At 45.0% G+C, this 21,867-nt stretch overlaps 1 protein-coding gene across 1 annotated transcript; it reads left to right on the top strand.

Annotated features, from left to right (window-relative positions):
• Positions 1 to 1,340: 1,340 nt before the first annotated feature.
• On the top strand, positions 1,341 to 21,688 carry Trim54 (tripartite motif containing 54). The gene is made up of 9 exons (XM_047522038.1): positions 1,341 to 1,803; positions 17,205 to 17,377; positions 17,881 to 18,052; positions 19,455 to 19,550; positions 20,088 to 20,321; positions 20,585 to 20,607; positions 20,718 to 20,842; positions 20,961 to 21,053; positions 21,371 to 21,688. Exons 1-9 carry the CDS (start codon positions 1,636 to 1,638, stop codon positions 21,379 to 21,381), a joined length of 1,095 nt encoding a protein of 364 aa, XP_047377994.1. The 5' UTR covers positions 1,341 to 1,635; the 3' UTR covers positions 21,382 to 21,688.
• The last annotated feature ends 179 nt before the right edge of the window (positions 21,689 to 21,867 follow it).

Here is a 21,867-nt window from a genome sequence, read left to right as displayed (position 1 = left end):
TGAGACTTAGGGGTAGCCATCCCATCTTGGATTCTCCCTGACATTACTGACCGGCACAGCAGCCATTGTTAGCCTTAGTTCATGGGGTTGACTGCAGTCCCCACATCAGTGCCTGTCTGCCTCTGTCCTTCACCACATCTTGTGCATCCTATACATTTTGTTCTTAAAGCAGGGCCTAAACATGATGGGGAAAGATTATGCTTTACCATTGTACCTTCCCCACTCTTGCCTCCTTGTGTTGCCTGTTTGGCATCCTCTTGACACCATTTATTTCTCATCCATGCAGGGCCAGGGGCTAGGGACTCCTCAAATTTGTCTTCTCTCCCTTACTGGGGAATATCAGTAAGGGAATATCAATAAATAAAAGAGCTTTTGTGCAAGCCCAGTGCATGTGTTGGGCCCGGAAAAAGACAAATTGTGCCTGGAATAGAGAAAATGGCCAAGAGTAGAAAAAGACAAGATTGGTAATGAGCCTGGGATGAGCCTGGCATGGGGAGTAGAGTCCAGGACAACTGTGGCATTGGGGACAAAGCTTCCCAGAACCTGGTGACTGTGACTTTGTCAGAGCTCTAAGATTTCCCCAGAGACTGATTCCCTGGTGCCCAAAATAGGTGCCTGGCATTCAGATCTTTATTCCCAGCTCAACTTCTCCCAGTTTCCAAGCAAACTTAAAGTCCTTGAAGTGGCCTTAGTGATGTGTTTGTGGACCAAAATCACACTTCTCCAGGGGCATGCTCATACGGCAGGTCCAGACCTGGTGCAACAGCCACCTCTAACCTCTCCAGCTGCTTTCCTAGGGTGACATCAAAAGGGATTGGGCAAGAAGAAGCACGGGCCAGAAGTTTGGGACAAGGGACTGACTCTCTAGTCTTTGGTCCCCTCTTCTGAATCACACAGTCTTGCAGAGGTGGGCCAGGGTCACTGGCTAAGCCCGAGGAAGAGAAGACAATTGCTGTAGGTCTAGCCAGATCTTTCCTCCCTCCCTGAGCCATGTGTGGTGCCTCTCCCATAAGCTGATTTAGAGACTGTCACTGATTGCAAGGGGCTATTCCAGAGCACGGGGGTTCAGGGCTCACAGGAGCCTTCAGAGTGAGAGCCAGTGAGAGACCCACACCCTTTCTGGCCCACCTTTCACTATCAGTAGTGACACTTGCCCCCGTTGTTGTTCCAAGAAGTCACCCATTCCTGAGTGAGTCAGGGTCATTTATTTGGTGACAGCTGTGGCTCGCCTTACATGAGCTAAATTGGGAGTTGGAATGTCACACAGATGCCCCTTGTCTCCCCACCCCCACTATAATATTAATCTCCTCTCTGGGGAGCAAGGGACAAACAGTGCTGCCTAGAGTGAACAAGAGTGGTGTGGGGAACAAAAGGAGAATCACCCAGGGAGGGAGGGATAAAGGTACATGTGCCTGGCAAGGATATCAAGCAAAGAATAGACGTGTCTGGAGACAGCCAGGACAGGACAAGTTTTAGAGGAAGGGACAGGAGATAGAGCAGTGCTATTTCTAGAGGGAGCGACAGAGGGAACCTCAGAATCCACAGACGGTCTAACGTGAACAAGTAAAGGTCCAGAGGCAGTGAGAGAAGGCCAGGACCAGGGCCACAGCCAGGGCCAGCAAGAGCACTGAGGGGATGAACTTCACCGTGGGCTTCAAGCCTCTGCTCGGGGATGCGCACAGCATGGACAGCCTGGAGAAGCAGCTCATCTGCCCCATCTGCCTGGAGATGTTCTCCAAGCCCGTGGTGATCCTGCCCTGCCAGCATAACCTGTGTCGCAAGTGCGCCAATGATGTCTTCCAGGTGGGCTCAGAGCGGGTGGTGGGGAACCTGGGAGGGTGCTGGGCAGAGTGCTCTGGGAGGCAGATGGGGCCACAGTGACTGAGGAGCACAAGAGCTGGGGTCCTAGTATCCCAAAGTAAGCATGAGTCAGCAGTTGCCCTGTAGGCTGGCAAGTGTAGCCTGTGCCATAGCAGCTAGAAGGCTGGCATCCACAGGGGACAGAGGACCCAGCAGAAACTGGGAGGAGGTGGTCTCACACCGGCTCTGTAGGAGCTACACTAAACTCTGCATTTGGTTTGGGGTTTCAGGTTTTGAGATCCTTGTGGAAAATCCAGAGAAGAAATCAATGAAATGCTGAAACATTTAAAGTAATAATGATAAATCCTGTGATGAAGCTCATAATGACAGCAGAACTACTTGTAAAGCCCAAGGCATCAGTTTTGGGAGACAAAGTTTGACCTAATGGGCAGGATACTGGGATTTCTCCCCAATTTCAGCTCATACCTGTGAGTCTTCCAGACTGTTCTGTAAAGAGGCCTACCAGCTAAAAGCTATTGAGGCACGCAGACAGAGGCAGAGAAGAAATTCTCTAGAAGTGCAGCCAGTTTTGGTTGCTCTGTGGTCATAGAGCATAGCTGAGCAAAGTCACAGATATCATTTTGGTACTGATTTCAAAAATAAAAGCAGCATATACCAGAATGGTTTATAAATGGTGGGTTTAAGTAGGCTACAGATCAGAGGTTGGGAAGAGTAACGGGTAACGTTTCTGTGAGTGGGGGGTGGGGGCATGTGTACACCCAAAACTGCAAATGAAATAAAATCTTTGGATCAGAGCCATCTGGCTTAGCATGCATGTCAGTGATAAGAACATCAAGACATATTTGTCAATAGTATTAGAAATTATGAGGCAATGTGACAAACACAAGTGATTTCTTTTCTTTTGCTTTTATTTTTTTTGATGCTGAGAGTTGAACTGAGGGCCTTGAGCATGCCAAGCACATGTTCTATCATTGAGCTATGTTCCTAACCACAAATGACTTCTTTTTTTTTTTTTTTTTTTTTTTTTTTTTGGTACCAGTGATGGAACTCAGGGGTACTTAACCACTGAGCCACACCCCAGCCCTTTTTATTTATCTTTTTTGTTTTGTTTTGTTTTTGAGATAGGTTCTCACTAAGTTGCTTAGAGCCTCTCTGAGTTTCTGAGCTGCTTTCAAACTTGCAATCCTCCTGCCTCAGCCTCCCAAGTTGTTGGGATTATAGGCATGTGCCACTGTGCCCAGCTTACCCCAAGTTATTTTTAACTTAACCAAGAAAATACTTATCTTTAAGGCTCCTTGGGCCAGCATGCTGGGGAAAAGAATGAACTAAATCAGGTCATTGCCTACCGTTGCCTTCTCTGCCGGCACCTTCAGCACCCTGAGGCCTCTCCTGCCCTGCCCCATCTCCTTTTATTCTAAGTGTCCAAATGTGGCATCATTTGGTGACAGAGCCATGCCTTTCCCTCTCTGGGGCCTAGAATGGATGCTATGTCCACTTACCCTAGGCTTCAAGTCTTGCCCACCACTTGGTATCTCCTTTGGTCTAACTCCAGTGCCTGGCTAAGATGCTGGGAAGGGAATTGCAGAAAGATTTTGCCACACTTTCTCATGAATTTATAATGAAACATCCTCTCATTAGAACCTGAAATATATGAATCAAAGAGAAGTTTGGAAAGTTAAGGTAACGACCTCTAAAAAACTGGCCAGGATGTTAAAATACAAGTCACACCGTGTCATCTGGCAGAGAGACCCATGAATAGCTCCTGTGTACAGAGACTAGAAGAAGTTGAAGTATCTCCCCCTTGTTAGAGGCAATCCTCTGTATCCAGGAGCACTGTTCGGGTTCCAAGAAGCTTTATGATCTGGCCCTAGAGAGACCCGGAGATGATCCAGGTCAAACCCTGTGCAATATCAGGACACAGTGATTTACATCTATAGTCCCAGCTACTTGGGAGGCTGAGATGGGAGAATTGTTTGAGCCAGGAGTTTGAGGCCAACCTGGATAATACAGCAAAACAGCGGCTCAAGCTGGGTGGGTGGTGCCTGCCTGTAATCCCAGCCACTTGGGAGGCTGAGGTAGGAGGATCACAAGTTCAAAGCCAGCCTCAGCAATTTACCAAGGCCCTAAGCAACTCAGGGAGACCCTGTGGTTAAATAAAATATAAAAAAGGCTGGGGATGTGGTTCAGTGGTCAAGTGCTCTGGAATTAAAAAAAAAAAAAAAAAAAAAAAGACAGCGACTCAAAAAACCAACCAACCAACAAGCAAACAAAAACTGTGCTGACTCTTTGGGAAGGAACATGATTCCCAGGACTCTGGAATGGTTCTATGGGTCTGGAGTGGTGTGCAGCATTGGAAGTGCAGAGCACCCCTGGACCCTCCACAGACAACAAAGAACATCTGCCTGCCTTACTGCTTTATTTGGGAGGACTTGGGGGAGGCTGACCCAGTTACCCAACTGCAACTATGTATATGCATCCCAGCAGAACTCAGATCTCTGTCTGAAAGATGAGCATATTTAGTTTTTTCACACATTGCCTCCACATTTTGACAACTCCATGCATAATCAGATTGTTTTCTAAGTATGGCGACAAGAATAGGACTTTGAGTTCCTCTATCTTCAAACCACTTAGGAAGAAAATCTTTAGAACATTGCCTAGAAAGTTAACAGTTACGAAAGTGACACCAGTACACCATATTTAAACTTTCATATGCACATTTCTTCTAAGCACCATAGGAGTAGATATCATGAAAAATGAATCTGCTACTTACCTCAGACCCTCATTCCCTTCACCAGATAGAAGCAACCATTACTAACTTTCTTGGGAATCCTTCCAGGAAATGTTCACACTTAGGTTCGTGTTTGCATATATAAACATACTTACACTAGACTAATGGCCTTGTTCACTTACTCCCTCTGGTGCTCATTCCACACCCACACATTCAGCTCTGCTTTCCTCTTGAATAGCCGTATAGTGTTCCATTGCGATGACTGGACCACAGTCTATCTAATCCATCCCCTGGAACCTGTAGATGGTTTTCAGTTTTGCTGTGCTAAAATCTGCCGCGAAAGCCAATGTTGTAGAGTGCTTGCCTAGCACATGTGAGGCACTGGGTTTGATCCTCAGCACCACAAAAAAAAAAAAAAAAAAAAAAAAAAATCAAATAAGGTTATTGTGTCCATCTACAACTAAAAAATAAAAATAACAAACAACTGCTGTGATGGACAACAAACAGAAATTTAGGGGGAATTTGACTTATAAGATCAGGTTAACTAGGACTGGGGTTGTGGCTCAGTGGTAGAGCACTTGCCTAGCACATGCGAGGCCCTGGTTTTGATCCTTGGCACCACATATAAAAGATAAATAATATAAAGGTATTGTGTCCATCTACAAAAAAAAAATTTTTTTTAAATATCAGGTTAACTAGACAGCTAAGAAGCAAAATCTGAAAAGTTAAAACATGTAGTTGAAAATGTTGAACAGGATTAAGGATTTGGGAGAAAATCAGCCATAGTCTCCCTTCACCCAACCGAGTCATTTTCATTGTTTGCATATTACTTTCAAGTCCTTATCCCCACACATATTTTCACATAGTTGCCATTATAATTGACTACTTCTCTTTAGAGCTGTAACACATCTCTCTTTCTCTCTGAACTGAAACAGAAAACAGTAAAATATGACATTAACCCTCTCTAATTTCTCCCTCCCTCTTTCTCTGCACTTGCACCCACTCAGCTACCAAGAATTTTGACTAGAGCGAAGCTGTTAGTGTGGGAATTTGACACAAACATCTTCCCATGTGTTTCTGTATTTGTAAACTCTATTCGCGTCTGAACTACTTTAAAGCAAGTCTTCAGTTTATTTTTGTGTCTGCCCCCACTGTACTGTGGGCACTTACTTGTTCGAGCTGCAACCTGTTGTAGCTCAGCAGGTCTTGTAAGAAGGTTGCAGCTTTTCTGGAGGAGGTCCTGCTGCAGAGGGACTGATGGAGAGGAGCAGTAACAGAGAGACCTTCTCCGGCGAAGGGTTGCTTCACTCCACCCTATGCCCGTTAATTGCCTGGACCCCATGTCACCACATAGAGGTCTCCAGTGGAAATCCCAGCAGCAACTGCTGCCCAGGGCACCAGGACTTCTTAACCCTACCTTGGGCAGGTCTCCATGAGAAATTAGTTCACTGAAGTTTTGTGAGTCAAGTCAACCCACTAGCAGGGCTCTTGGTTTGACTTCAGTAGGGAAGAAGCTTGATTTCATAACAAAAACCTGTACTGAGGTTTAGTACCCCTGTCACCAGTTTCTTTGGTAACTTGCCATGTGATACAAAGCAAGAGGTTATCTGGGCATGGTGGCACACACCTGTAATCCCAGCTACATGGGAAACTGAAGCAGGAGGATTGCAAGTTCAAGGCCAGCCTGGGCAATTTAGTGAGACCCTGTCTCAGAATAAAAAGAGCTCACTAGTAGAGTGAGTTCAGTGCCCAGAACAAAAAAGAAAAAAGAGGTAATTTCACCTCTTCAAGCCTGTTTACACATTTTTAGATTAAGAGGGTATTTAAAACTGATTTTAACATTCCTTGTAATTCTACCAATCTGGTTTCGGAAATTTAAGAAATATGATCATTTTTTAAGGATTTTCTTTTCTGTAACCAGTGTCCTCACTTGGCCTCCTCTTCTGCTTGTCAGTGGTCCTGTTGGTAGTAGGGCTCAGTTTATCACCCCCTGAAGGGTGGGGGCTCTTCCCTAGACTCTGTCAGCCCTGGCTAGCCCTCTTCTCAAAATCCCTGTTAAACCTACAGCTCAGCTTCTACAGAAACCTGTATTCTTCCAAGACTTTGCAACTTTTCTCCAAATGTCTGGTCTCTGCCCACCAGGGTCCTGTCATTTCTCCAGTGTGTTCTGAGGGTCTGGCTCACAGAGCCTGACTGATCCACCATTCCTCACTGGCAGGCCATCAGGTTAGGCTTACATGCTGGGCCTGTGTCCTACATCAGCCTCTCCCTGGACAGGTAGAAAAGAGGGAAAACGTTCTGAGATAAGTATGGATTTGCCAGAGTAGCTGCATTTATAGAGTTCTTCCTGGATGGAACACTACTATCTGAGGTTATGGAACATCACACAGTGACTACAGCAGAAGGCACCATGCAGTCTATTGGAGACTGCTAATGGCATGGATGCCACACTAAAGTCTGAACAGAGCTAGAATTAAATCCATTTCTTTCTTTCCTTCTTTTTTTTTTTTTTTTTTTTTTTTGGAGGTGGGTACTGGGGATTAAACCCAAGGCCTCATGCATGCTAAGCGCATGCTGTGCTACTGGGCTACACCCCCAGTCCTGTTCCATTCCATTTTATCCTTGGCAGTGAAGAATGAACAGTTATTTCATGCCCTGTGGTTCTGTGCGTTCATTTATTGTTAAGATCTGGATTAGAATTTTTACTATTTCCTTTGTGTTTATACAGTGATTTATAATTTATAGTGTACCTTCACAGACAGTATTCCATTTGAATTAGATAGAATGGATCAGGGAAAGAACACAGGAAGCAGGGTATAGTCACACAAAGAGACAGGGTAGGGACATAAATTCTGGTGTTGAGTTCTTTTTCCTAGAGTGATAGAATTTCCTCTCAGCATCACATTGCTGGCACATGAAATTTTAATTCCTGGGGCTGACTCCCTTGTATAAAGGTAACATATAAGGAAAGAACCAGACATTTATGCATACAATAGAGCCTATCAGTTATTTTTTAGTCTTGAAATAGGAAGACAAACAGAAGCAGAATATAAGATTTTGCTAACTGGATATTAGTTGGCAGAGAGATCTTCAGTCCAGTAGAGACTGTCAACTATAAAGATGTATTAAGGAGATTGTCATCACTACCCTAGAGCCGAAAATTCCTATTCATGATGAGAAAACATAAGGATTTATAGTCAGAGCAGAGAGTAATTTCTTTTTCTTGCCATGGGACATGTGTCAGTCTATGAAACCTATGATTCCTTTCCAAGACCAAAGTTTTAAAATGAATATATATATAATACATTTGTTTATTTGGTAAACCAATTGCATTAGAAGGCAGATGCACCCTCAACAGGGGTGATATTGCTGGTAAGGGGGCAAAAAATCTTACGCTTGTTATATATAAAGCACAAATACAAGTATAGTATATAAAAAGTTGATCTGTTGTGTTAACATTTAATGGGGTAAAGTGAACTATTAGGTGTCTAGTGCTGGCACACCCCTGTAATTTCAGCTACTCAGGAGGCTGAATCAGGAGGATCACAAGTCTGAGACCAGCCTCAGCAACTTAGCAAGGCCCCAAGCAATTTAGTGAGAACCTGTCTCAAAATGAATAAAGAAAAGAAAGAAAAAAGAAAAAGGACTGGGGATGTGACTCAGTGCCATGAATTCAATCCCTAGTACCAAAAAAAAAATTTAATTTTTTTTAAAGTCCAAAAAGAATCCTGGAAAGGATAATAAAGAAGGAGGTCTGAAACCAGGTGCAGTGGCACATGCCTATAACCCCAGCAACTCGGGAGGCTGAGGCAGGAGAATTGCCAAGTTCAAGGCCAGCCTGTGCAAATTAGCACAGCCCTAAGCAACTTAGCAAGACCCTATTTCAAGATAAAAAAATAAAAATAAAAAGGACTGGGAATGTGGTTCACTGGTAAAGTACAAGTACCCCGGGTTCAATCCCTAATACAAAAGGAAAAAAAAAAAAAAAAAAAAAAAAAGGGAGGAGGAGGAAGAGGAGGAGTGGGAAATGCCAAATTGTTTAAAGCATGTTTGATAGACTGATATATGTGCTTCTTGATAAACACATTAAATAATGAGATTTAGCAGTGGCCTAATAACTACTATAACTTAGAAGTAGTGTAAGTGTAAACTGTTTTTTTTTTTTTTTTTTGAGATTTCAGCAACAACTGTAACATGATATGAAAACAACTTCAATTTCTGTAGGTGACAGTCACAGGTGCTAAAACTGTTTTGTGCCTGCATTCATCACTGAGGGAAATGCTCCATTTCTGCTAGAGGTTAGTGAAAATAAAGATGTAATTCTTTTCCCATCCATGTTCATAGACTCCTTGAACTCTATGGATCTTTGGGGGCCTGTGGCCCCCAAATTAAGTACTCCTGTGCTGGGGCCATCAGTGTCTTCCCAAGTACCCTGGTTTGCAACTCCAGAGTCGTTTTTGACTCCCTTCTCTCCCCAACACCCCACATCCAAGTGACCGACCAGTCCTACTGATCCCATCTCCAGTGCTGCCTCCACCTAAGGGCAGGCTCTGTGGCTGACATTGACCATGGCACTTGCTTCCTAGCTGAATCTTGCCTTTCGCCTCTCTCCCTCCCATCTATCCACATTACCTCTCTTCAATTAGTATTTACTTCTTTTTCACTCCCAATTTAGAAACCCAGCCTACAAAATCAAGTTCACATTCTCACCCTTGGATTCAAAGATTTCCATGATAAAGACCTACCTTCCCAGCTTCCCCCAATGATTCCCCTGTTGGCAACCTGAACTTCTATAGTCCTGTCTCCTGATACTCTTTCCAACCTACCATCTCCTGCTGTCTAACCTGATTTCAAGTCCCTTGCAAGTAGCATCTTCTTAAACATCCCCCACTTCGTACTACTGTCCTTGCTAGTTGTGTCCCCTGGGTGACTAGTCTTTATTATGGCACTCTAGCGCCCCCTTGTATTCCGTTCATATCTGAGCGTTGCATTTTTTAAATTAAAGGTCTCCCTGCCCCTGCAACCCCAAAATCCTTGTTGAAAATTTGGAAATCATAAAAAATTTTTAAAAAGGGAGAAGGATGAGACCCACAACTCTACCACTCAGTAACAGATATTGCAAAACTATTTAATTTTTGTTTTATGCACTAATTTGTAGCCTATACAGAGAAATTTGGAAAATGCCAATGAATACCAAGAAGAAAAATGTAAATCACATGTAAATTTATACTGTATATATAGATTTGTATCTTGATTTTTAATTTTTTAAATTTTATTTTTATTATTGGGAACCAGGGATTGAACCCAGGGGCACTTAACAACTGAGATATATCCCCAGCACTTTTTATTTTTTATTTTGAGACAGGGTCTCACTATGTTGCTAGGCCCTCACTAAGTTTCTGAGGTTGACCTAGATCTTATGATCCTCCTGCCTCAGCCTCCCGAGTCCTGATTTTTTTATATTTTAAATTCATAATTTGAATATCTCCTATGTTTTTAAGAACTCTACTAAAGATAGTTGAATATTACATTGTTACTCATTTACATTTTCCTTTATCATTAAAGATCCAGATGGTTTTCAACATGAAAAAGCAATTTTATTGTTTATTCTGATTAAAAATAATAATAAATTTATGTTATGTAACATTCAAACCTCATAGATAATATGAATTATAGAATATACAAATCTCCCACAATCCTCCTTCCTGAGGAACAAATACTATCAATAGATTGGGGTATATCCCACAAATTTCTTCTTTATAGTAATTGTATTACAAAAAAGGATGCATATCAAGTGTAATGTTCTAAAATTGCTTTTTCACTTAACAACTTGCTGATATTTCCCTGTGACAGTGCACACACACCCATCTCATTCTTTTTGACAGCAGAAGGCAATTTCCTTGAATAGGTGACCATTATTAAACCTTCTATCTATGCATAGGTACTTTCCATCTTATCCTGTTGTTTCCAGTGTTCTGGTGAACATCTTTTTGCAGAAATTGTTATGCACAAATCTTTGTAATTTGGATTGTTTCCTTGGGATAGATTCCAAAGTGGAATTACTAGATCATCTTTGTGTTCCCTGTAGTTCATGGTTTTGTGTCCTGAATAAGCACTTTAGAAATATTTCTTGGGCTGGGGGTGTAGCTCAGTGGTAGAGCACTTACCTAGCATGTGTGAGTTCCTGAGTTCAATTCCCAGGACCACGAAATAAATAAATCAAAATATTTCTTAGACTGGGGTATAGCTCAATGGTAGAGTGCCCAAGACTTAGCATGCACAAGACTCTCAGTTCAATTCCCAGAACCAAAAAAATATGTTTCAATTTGATAGTTAAACTTAGTAAATCATACTATGTAAACACTAAAGGGTAAATTCGAATGAGGATGAGGAGTGAAGCTACTGTAATCAGTTATTTTAGGAACTGCTTACCACTGAGAGGAAGAGGGCGCTCCTGGGACACTGTGGGTGGGGGACTCGCAGGAAAGATCCTGGCTCACAGGATTCAGAGGGAGGTAGTGGCCTCACTGTGTGAGAAGAGAAAGCTGTTCAGCAATGACCAACTTCCTTGTCTCATCTCACGTGCAGGTGCACACATCTGCTGCTCAGGGTATTTGAAATGCTTGCCATAATTCTTTCACTTAAGGCTCCATGGTCCAGAAAACATCAGCCCTTGAAAGGATCTAATACTAAGGATACTCTTCATATCTGAGGACATTGGAACCCAGAGAGAAGGGACTTACACAAGGTCCAAAATGTCAACCCCACAACCAGGTCTTCAGATAAGATGCTTCTCCCATATCATGCTGCACTAAAAGCCCTCTGTTAAAATAGAGAGATGTTACCAAGAAGGGGTAACTATTTTATCCACATATCCAATACAGATGATTTTCTCAAAATAGCTACTCAACATTTGCAAAAACTTTGGGACCTGAGTCAGAGAAATTTTGATAAGGGTCCGATCAGGAAAGGGGAAGCATAAATGTCCCAATGTCATTTTTATTTCACCTTCTGTATTTTTGCCAAAGTTGTGTGCCACCTGTACTATGATTTACTACAAGTTCTATTTTTAAAGACTTACTTTTAAAGCCCAAACATTTACTTTTCCTCTATTTCAACAATACAATCCATTAAAAAATCCAAATATTCTATTACCAGTTAAATTTAGCTCCAGTACCAAAGGACACTGTATACATTAGTCAGAGTCTAGCAAAGGAAGTGGGGTTGGGGGTTGGGCAGGTGCAAACTTGCCTGAAGCTAACATGGAGACGAAGGCTGCCCCGGAGGTTAAGAGGAGGGCCAGCCAGGCCAGAGGTGGCAGATGGCAGGAGGAACTGGGCTTCAGAACTGGGAGGGGACCAGCAGACCTGGGGATGGAAGGTAACATGCAAAGTGCTAGATGGTTGCATCTTGATCACGGAGCAGCTCCTGCAGGGGAGGTGCAGCCCCTCTCCTGGCCTGCTTCCTCTCTCCTGGGAGACAGGCCCTTCAGACAAAGGACTTAAGGGTAGACTGCTTGAGTGAGTATTGATGCCTCTTAGCCTTCTGGGTCCCAAGAGAAAGGTGGTGATTGACCAATGGGATGAGCTGCTACAGAAATTTCTCTGGTAGGTGGTGGAGGACGAAGGGATGGAGTACTTCCCAGCCCAGGACAATCTTTGAAGTCAGTCCTGACTGTAGGGAGTTGAAAGGAATGTTTTTAACAAACAAACAAACAAAAACAATTACTTTCTCTTTTTTTTCTTCTTTTTTTTTTTCTTTTTAAATTTTGTGGTAAAATGCAAACATGACATTTACCATCTTAATTTTTTTTTCTTTTAAGAGACAGTGTCTCACTATGCTGCCCAGGCTGACCTGGAACTCCTGGCACAGGCATCCTCCCACATCGGCCTCCCAAGTAGCGATGAGTAGAGGCACGTCTACTCTGCATAGCGACGATATGAGGCCCCACTGCGCCCAGATGGTCCTGACCATTTTTAAATGTATAGTTTAGCAGCATTAAGAACATTCACAGGGTGAATTCATCTCCAGAACTGTTTCATCTTCTCAAACTGAAGTTCTGTATCAACTAAACAATAACTTTCTAGACAGTCACCAAGCTGTAGGCCTATAATCCCTAGGACTCTCAGGAGGCTGAGGCAGGAGGATAGGGAGTTCAAAGCCAACCTCAGCAGCTCAGCAAGGCCCTGAACAACTCAGTGAGACCCTGTCTCTAAATAAAATATAAAAAAGGGCTGTGGATGTGGCTCAGTAGTAAAGCACCCCTGGGTTCAATCCTGGTACCAAAAAACAAAATGAAACCAAAAAACCCCTCCATTTCCCAATCCCCTTTCTTCCCTCGGCTCCTGGCCACCACCTTCCCCCTTTCTGTCTCTATGAACGTGATTATTCATCATATAAGAGAAATTCCACAACAGTTGTCCTTTTGTGTCACTTAGCATAATATGTTCACTTAGCATAATATATTCTAGGCTGGTCCATGCTGTAGGCTGGAGTCCTGATTACTTTTATCTCTTAATTTCTGCTATAATCGATATGACTTTTAACAGCATCATCCATTCTACTGGGCTAGATGTGGGAGGGTTCTCTGTGAAAAATGTTGCTTGAAGGCTGTGACTGTAGCTCCGTGTAACAGAGCCCTTGCCTAGCCTGTGTGAGGCACGGGGTTTGATCCTCAGCACCACATAAAAATAAACAAATGAAGGCATTCCATCCATCTAAAATTACAAAACAAGTTTTTAAATGTTGTTTGATTCCTCTCCCTCATTCTGTTAGCTCTCTTTTGTTCTCCAGCTGCAATCACTTACATTTCTTCTTCAATCAAAAAGACTGAGTTTTCTTCATTTCTTTATAAACTTTAGGTTGAAATTGTATAGCTCCTGGGGATTCCCTCTTCTGAAGGGAGTGCTGTGTTCTTTGCTTGCCATGCTTTCCTTTTCTTCTGGAGCTATCTTGGTTTGCATCTCCCGGACCCCTCCTGCTTATCACTCCTCTTTGAATAGGGATTGTTTTATCTGCACCCCGAGGTGAATTCTTGACTCACCCGCAGTGTTTACCTTGGCTTTCTTTTGCTGTTTTAAATGCAAGCTGGCTGGCTGGTCGGATGTTGTCATCAGTTTGCAATCTCTGTTTAGTCATTTGACTTCTGTGGTGAATAGAGGATATGACCTGAATTAATAGGTAGTCGAGGTCTCACTTTGGCTATGTTGTCTCAGAATATTTTGCACAGGGAATCCAGTGAATGGTCTCCCACGGAGGCACATACAGATCTCTGGGAAGAGGTCTCCCCTGCGATTTTTGCCATTTCCTCTCCTTCTCACAGACTAGCAGGTCGTTCTGGTTGAAACCCCCTCCCTTACATGCTCCATGGTACCCAGGGTTTTGATTTGATGGGTCACCTTTTGTTTATATGACTTAAATAAGTATGCTTAAATAACTTCAATCCACAGTCGCATAGTTGATTTTCAGCCTGTAGTTTCTTTCCTCCGTGAAGGTCAGCTATTTGATTCATCATAACCCTATATATACATTTATGCATACATGTATATATGTGTGCATATGTGTGTGTGTGTGTGTGTGTGTGTATACTGACTTTAGAGTCAGAGTGCTGAGTTCAAAGGTCACCTCTGCCACCTTTAGCTAATAAATGTGCAATTTATCTAACTTCTCTGGACCACAGTTTTCTCATCTTTGAAATGGGACTAGTAGTGACACCTGCTTCAGAAAGTTGATATGAGGATTACATGAGTTAACACCAGCAGCAAACCTGACATGAAGTAGTCCTCAGTAGTTGTTAGTCACTGTCATTACATTTCTTGCAGAGGTGAATGTGTATCTTCTCCACCTTCTTTACAAGAAGCTCTGCAGGATGAAATTCAGTAATGTCTTGAAAACCCATGGCACTGTGCTTGGCACATACAGATCCTCAAAACAATGATAGAATGTTAAGTAATGAGCCTCCCACACCTGTGTCCCAGGGAGAGGAAGGCTACAGGGAGGAATGGAGGTGCAGAAGAGAGGACACCCCAGAGTTTGTCTTTGCTCTGAGCTAGATAGAGGTCCCCTTTCCTCCCTTCCAACACTGACTGAGCACCTCTATATCTCACCTGCAAATCAAATATAAGTAAGATCTTTCCAGGAGCTTGCAGTCTTATAGTTCTTTCAACACTTCCTTACCCACTGGGATTCTAAATATTGATAGGTAATTGTATTAAGCAGACAAATGTCTGTCATACTTTTTAACACATTCCCTAAATTAAGCCCAACAATAGTCATATAATCCTAGTTACTGAGGAGGACAGATGCATAAACCCAGCCTTGAATAATATCGAATACCAGGTTTATGATGGGCCAAAGTGTTAATTTCTTGTGACTCTCAATAAATTTAAGAAAAATGCAGTATGCACAGTACATGTCAGTTACTGTCCCCAAGCTAAGCTGCCCACTTCATAGTGGGACTATATTTCCTGCCCATGAACCTTGCTACCAAAGGAGCAAACAAGACTCTTGACCTGGGTACACCTTGTGTGTGATGGGGCACTGTGGCAAACATCGAAGGGTCCTTCGAAACTGGTCTTCCAGGTGGTGTGTAAGGATTTAGAGAATTTCATGGAACACATTTGTAGGAAATACATCTAAATATGCAAAATCAAAGGTCATTCTTGTCTCCATTTCTCTCTAGGAGTGTTTGGTCTTCCAGCAGGTCAACTTGAAGTGCTGTGGTGTGTACTTAGTGGTAGAGCATTTGCGTAGCATGTACAAGACTCTGGATTCAATCCCCAGCACCAAAAAACAAACAAACAAACAAACAAAAAAGAAAGTTGGGCGCACTGGTACATGCCTGGAATCCCAGTTATCCAGGAGGTAGGAAGATTGCAAGTTGGAGGCCAGCCTGGGCAACTTAGCAAGACCCTGTCTCAAAATACAAACATAAATAAATAAATAAAAAGACTGGGGTGTGGTTCAATGGTAGAGCACCCTGGATTTGATTCTCAGGACCACAGTAAGAAAAAAAGAAAAGAAATAACAGTGTCTTGAAGAAGGAAAAGTATGGTGGACAGCCCAGGACTGCCTCATCAGAGACTAGCTCCTTGATTTTGTTGTCAATCTCACCCTGTGTCTACTATCTCATGGCTCCAGACAGCTACTCCAACTTGACCCATCCCATCTTCATTCTAGTTAGCAGAAAAGAAGGGTAGAAGTAGAATACATCCCTTCCATTAAAGATATTTCCTAAAAATTGCACCAAACATTTCTATTTACCTCCTAGGACAGTCACCTGTCCCATCCAGCTGGAAGGGAGGCTTGGATATGTGGACTTCATATCACTTGCTAAAACTCAGGGGCTCTAATTGAAGAAGAGGTGACTATGGGGGAACAATATACAATCTCTGCCAGTCTTTCATCTCTACTTCTCTCCACAAATTGATTCTTTTTTCCTTCCTTTAGACCAGTCTACTCTGTTCATAGTTTCTGAATGTCACACTTTCTGGGTTGGCCACAATGTACACTCAGCTCACCCACAAGTCCAAAGCAGCACACAGTATAGCCATTTCAGCCCCTAGGTCTTAATTCCAAGTTCCTGGAGAGAACCCTTGATTGGTCCCTCGTGAGGCGACGAGCTCCTCAGCTCTGAGCTAGTCATCTCTTGTGGGGCATTGCAGGGCGCTCCCTTTTAGGATGGGATGGAGCAGTTCTCTGGGAAGGGGTTGTAAGTTCTCTGGTAAGCCAACTTTCTCTATAACCATGCCCCTTGCCCTGGATGTAAGCTGTTTGCTTGTTCTCAGGGTAGGGGTGCTTTATTTATTTTTTACTATTATTATTAGTAGTAGTATTATTAGTATTATTATTTTATGCTTTTTTTGGTACTGGGGATTAAACCCATGGGCACTTTACCATCCCTAGTCCCTTTGATTTTTTATTTTGAGATAGGGTCTCGCTAAACTGCTGAGGTTCTTGCTAAATTGCTCCAACTTGCCACCCTCCCACATCAGCCTCCTGAGTCACTGAGATTACAGGTGTGCTCCACCTCACCCTGCTAGGGGTGCGTTTTGTTCATATATTTAACCTGGAACCAAGCAACTACTTGGCATACTCAATATCTGATGTAAAATGAATAATCCAATTTAGTCTTTAACTACACAGGTTGAATGCTTGACAAATTTACAGAGTTTAAAAAAAAAGTGCCAGGGGCAACACAAGAACCCAGGACTCCTGACTCCCAGTGCCCGAAGCGATTTTCCAGAATGACCTGGTTAATTCTAGTTTCTCTGCCTCATTGTTCAGCACTTGCACTGTGTGCGCCCCTGCCTAAGACGGCAAGGATCTCCCCAGATGTGGACACTGGCTGCACCACTCAGCCTTCCTGCCAAAGCTTCAAACTGAGTCCCTCTGGAGAGACCTCATCCTCACTAGGCCTTGGCCAAAGCTGGAGGGATGCTCAAGGAGCTTGCTGAGTAATGAGACAAAGGCCAGAAATCAGCTCCTGAGCCACCTTTCCCTGAGCCGCTCCCAGGGAAGGACCAGCCATAGAAAAGAGCTTATGCCTCCCCATCACCACTGTCCTACTCCGCAGCCCCCAGGACCTTTCTTCCTGCCTCCTCCAAGTTCCAGCACCCTCACTGTTCCTGTTCTCTTGTGCCACCTATCCCCACAGGCCTCAAACCCTCTATGGCAATCCCGGGGCTCCACTGCTGTGTCTTCAGGAGGCCGTTTCCGGTGTCCATCTTGCAGGCATGAAGTGGTCCTGGACCGACATGGTGTGTATGGCCTGCAGCGAAACCTGCTAGTGGAGAACATTATAGACATTTATAAGCAGGAGTCCTCCCGGTAAGCTGTCAGGGACTCTTGCCTCTTGCCTCTCACAAGGTCAGGGCCAGGGACTCTGCCAAGGAACCCATCAGGGCCAGAAGGGAGGGAAGGAAACAATTAACTGCCTCTTCAGTTTAGAGATGAGAGGACTAGATCCACAGCAGGGAGGGACTTGACCCAGATCACACAGGGATGGCGGACTCTGATTCCCTGGTAGTGCATCTCCTTCACCCTCTCCTCTCTGGATGGGGCTGGGAGTTCACCAGCAAGGCCCTTGACCTTGCCAGCCCTCCATGACTTCCAGTGCTGTGGGACAGCCTTGCCGCCTGGAATAGAGACTTGTCTTGGATCCAGGGCTTTTCTACCTCTTAGCCCCATCTCTTCCTGAAATTGAGAGCACCGTGGAAACCCCCCACAGCATGAGCAGCAAGGAGGTAGTGGCAGTTGAGTGGAGGCTCAACACTTTGGGTTCACCTCCCTGGTCCCTGGCCCTCACTGCTATCCTGCCTGCTCCCCTCTAGGCCACTGCACTCCAAGGCTGAGCAGCACCTCATGTGTGAGGAACACGAGGAGGAGAAGATCAATATCTACTGCTTGAGCTGTGAAGTGCCCACCTGCTCTCTCTGCAAGGTCTTTGGTGCTCACAAGGACTGTGAGGTGGCCCCACTGCCCACCATTTACAAACGCCAGAAGGTATCAAGTGGAGAAGGGAGTGGGAGTGGGGGCTTAGGACAGGGTTGGCCTTTTTACTCCACTTGCTTGTGCAGTATAGCAGATCAGGGTTACCAGCACAGTTCTATGCTTGATTCAGTGCTTGACCCTAAGTAAGTTACTTGACCTCTCCGGTCCTCACTTTCCTTAATTATAAAACAGAAAGTGGAAATACCTACTTCTGAGGTTGTTATAAGCATAACATTAGATGAAAACAGATTTAATTGTGGTGGACTAGATATGCTCAAGGTCCCCTCCCGACACAACTAATTTCTGCACGAAGTATAATTTTAAAAGTAGATTGGTTGGCACAAAGGAAGTGAAAGGAATCTCCAAGTGGGGTAGGGCAGGGTGAGGAGGGGAGAGCCAGATGAAAACAGAGCCCTTGGCAGCCAGCAAAGACAAGATACCATTTCCCAGAGGGCTGATGCTGGCAGTGTCCCTGAGCCTGATAGAAGAGGCCATGCCTTCAAATCCCTAACAGGTGGGAGAGCTGCCTCTAAGATCCCCAAGACCCCAGGTTAAACTGAAATCCTGGAGCTAACACCATCAGCTGCACCACCTGGCCTTTGACAGAAACAAATGCAAATTCTGCCAGGAGGAAAATAGCCTCAATTTAGCCCTTAGGTTTTGTTGATTAAGATAAACAAAATATTAGTTCACAAGATACACTGAGGAATGTACTCTATAAGTGAAGTCAACAGAAACAAAAATTACAGTTTAGACCCTTGAGGAATTCAGATGTTGAAATTATTAAATAATAGAAAGTCATTATGAATAAAGCTTTTTAAAATATGGAATATTTTTAAGAAGCAATAATAGAATATCAAAAGTGACCATGCATATTGGACAAAGCACCAAATAGAGCTTTTAGAAATGAAATTATAACTACTGAATTAAAACATTCAATGGATAAATTAAATGAAATTTCTCTAGAGAAAGAATTAATGAATATGACAAGAGGACTGAAAAAATATGTATAACGAAGCACTGGGAGGTGAGAAGGTTGAGGACAAGAAGCATAAGTCTTATCAGACTCCCAGAATGAGAGAATAAAGAAGAGGCAATATTATCTGAATGGATATCACATAATTTTTCAGAACTGATGGAAGACATAAATCTACTGATAAAGCACTAAGCCAGTGCCTGGCACATGGTGGTATTAGGACAATGTTTATTCCTTTTTCATTTGGTGGTGGGATGCTGCTTCTCTTTACCTCTTTCCAGAACTCACAGAATGTTTCCATACTTCCTAAATAGTTTTAAGTCTCCTAGATCTTCGGTTTAGAAAGTTCAGTCTTGTAGGCAGCATGGCTGGGGATACAGGGATACAACTGCAGGACAGGTCCTCCAACTCCTAAGAGCTGACTCTTGTGTGTGGTAGAGTGAACTCAGTGATGGCATCGCAATGCTGGTGGCAGGCAATGACCGTGTACAAGCAGTGATCACGCAGATGGAGGAGGTGTGCCAGACCATTGAGGTGAGCCTGGGCTGGGAGGGAAGAGGGGACGGAGACTGGCTGGCCTGGAGATTCCAAGCTCCAAAGACAGCTTCTCCTCTCTGATCTCTGGTCAAATTGGCAAGAAAGATTTTGGGCTCCTGGAAGTGGTGGAGTGTGCTTAGGCTGTTGGGTTGAATCCCAGTTCTGCTGCTCACTAGCTCTGTGACTTTGGCCCAGTTACTTAACTAATCTGTGCTTAGGTTTTTAATTGCATAAAACAGTGATGATGATAATGGCATAGTGGCTATCTCATTGAATCTTTTGTGAATTAAATGGAATAATGCCAATCAAAACCAAGGCCAGGGATATAGATAGCACCCAGAGAAGTTACTTTGAGAGATCATGTTCTCTAAAAGATTTGGGTTGAATTCTGGCTGTGCCCCTAACTCAGGTAGAACCACGGTCAGGTCACTTTAATTATTGGCTCTCTTTGAGTTAAGTGGGAGCAGTATGAATATCCTGCTCTCCCAGCTATAAGTCTCAGCCACGCCCTCCCCCTTGCTCCGGGTCTTTCAGGACAACAGCCGCAGGCAGAAGCAGTTGTTAAACCAGAGGTTCGAGACCCTGTGCGCGGTGCTGGAGGAGCGTAAGGGCGAGCTGCTGCAAGCCCTGGCCCGGGAGCAGGAGGAGAAGCTGCAGCGGGTTCGCGGCCTCATCCGTCAGTATGGAGATCACCTGGAGGCCTCCTCTAAGCTGGTGGAGTCCGCCATCCAGTCCATGGAGGAGCCGCAGATGGCGCTCTACTTGCAGGTTGGCACCGGGGGAGGGCGGCAGCCGGCATAATGACTGGAGTCAGGGGGACATTGGCACGTGGAGACCCAAGTTCAGGTCTTATCTCTTGTACCTATTTGCCCCCATGAGCCTGGCCAAATCACTCCCTCTGCGGTCGCTTTCTCCTAAACGACTTGTGATATGCATTCCCACCTACCGCGCAGGACTGTGGTAAGAATCAGACACTGGGCTTTGCCGGGCTGGCCCAGCCTTACTCTCCCCCTCTTTTTTCTTCCCTGCAGCAGGCCAAGGAGCTGATAAACAAGTAAGTAGGCCCCGCGGGAAGGGAAAGGAAGTGGCCGCCGAATTTCTCTGGCTCTGGGAGGGGCTGAGGGCACCCGGGGTTTGCCCGCTGAGCAGCTGTGGCCACCGCAGGGTCGGGGCAATGTCGAAAGTGGAGCTAGCGGGACGGCCGGAACCAGGCTACGAAAGCATGGAGCAATTTTCTGTGAGCGTGGAGCACGTGGCCGAAATGCTGAGGACCATCGACTTCCAGCCGGGTGAGAGAGCCAGGGAGGGAAGGAGGGACTGCACGTCCGGAACCTCCGTACAGGGTGAAGTGAATATGACCTCCAGCATAGCGAGGACTCCACTTCAACTGGCTTGCTTTCGGCCCAGGCGCCGCCGGGGAGGAAGAGGATGAGGAGGTGGCGTTGGACGGCGAGGAGGGCAATGCAGGACCAGAGGAAGAGCGGCCGGACGGGTCAGAAGGTGAGAGTGGTGGGCGTGGAGCGCGGCCTGTCTGGCACTCTCACGTTTCCTTCTCGGGTGATTGCCTTCCCACCCACAGCAGGGCTTGCCTGCAGCCCCCTACTCCTTTCAAGTGCCACCCAATCCCAGAGCTACAAAGGAGCGCCCCCTAGCGCGCATAAAATAAACCTCTTTCCCACCATCCTTTCTGGAGCTCTAGACCAGGTTGGGTTTGCAAGAAACCCGTTGACTGGGGAAAGGCAGTGAGTGAGCCGAGCTTCGGGGCTACCATTGTCCTGTGGGACACCCGCCCATCGAGCTTCCTTTGCCTGGCACAGGGCTGCACTGACCCGATCCCTGATCGAGAGCCCGCGCGCACGGAACATGGTGCCAGCGTCCTGGAGTATCTGCGTAGAGGCCACCGCCGCCACGCACAGCCGCGCCACGCGCCAGGGGAGGGCTTCAATAAAGAACTTTTGCGTCCCAGATGCGTATCTCGTTTCGCTGCCTACTCCCCCATTCTGGGGTCTGGAGGCGACCTCGCCACCACCGCGCCCTTCCCCAACCTGAGATTATTTGGGGGGGGCAAAACTGAAATGAACCTCAATTGAGTACTTCCTTGATGCCCGACGCGGACTCGTGAGCCCACTGACCTGGGGAGAGGTTCGAGGGTAGCGTGGTGGTTACGGGACTTTGGAATTCTGGAATTTGGGGGAGGGGGAGGCAATGGGATCCCTAGAGACTTGACTGAAAGCAGTTCTCTCTGACCTCCCCCCCAAGATTTGGGCCTCTCCTTCCTCTCCCACGGATTCCCTGCTGTGCTTACCCGAGCCCC

This window comes from Sciurus carolinensis, chromosome 13 (genome assembly GCF_902686445.1).
Source record: "Sciurus carolinensis chromosome 13, mSciCar1.2, whole genome shotgun sequence".
Classification (NCBI taxonomy): domain Eukaryota; kingdom Metazoa; phylum Chordata; class Mammalia; order Rodentia; family Sciuridae; genus Sciurus; species Sciurus carolinensis.
The sequence above is the reverse complement of the archived record's forward strand: the minus strand, read 5'-3'. Positions and strand labels throughout refer to the sequence as shown.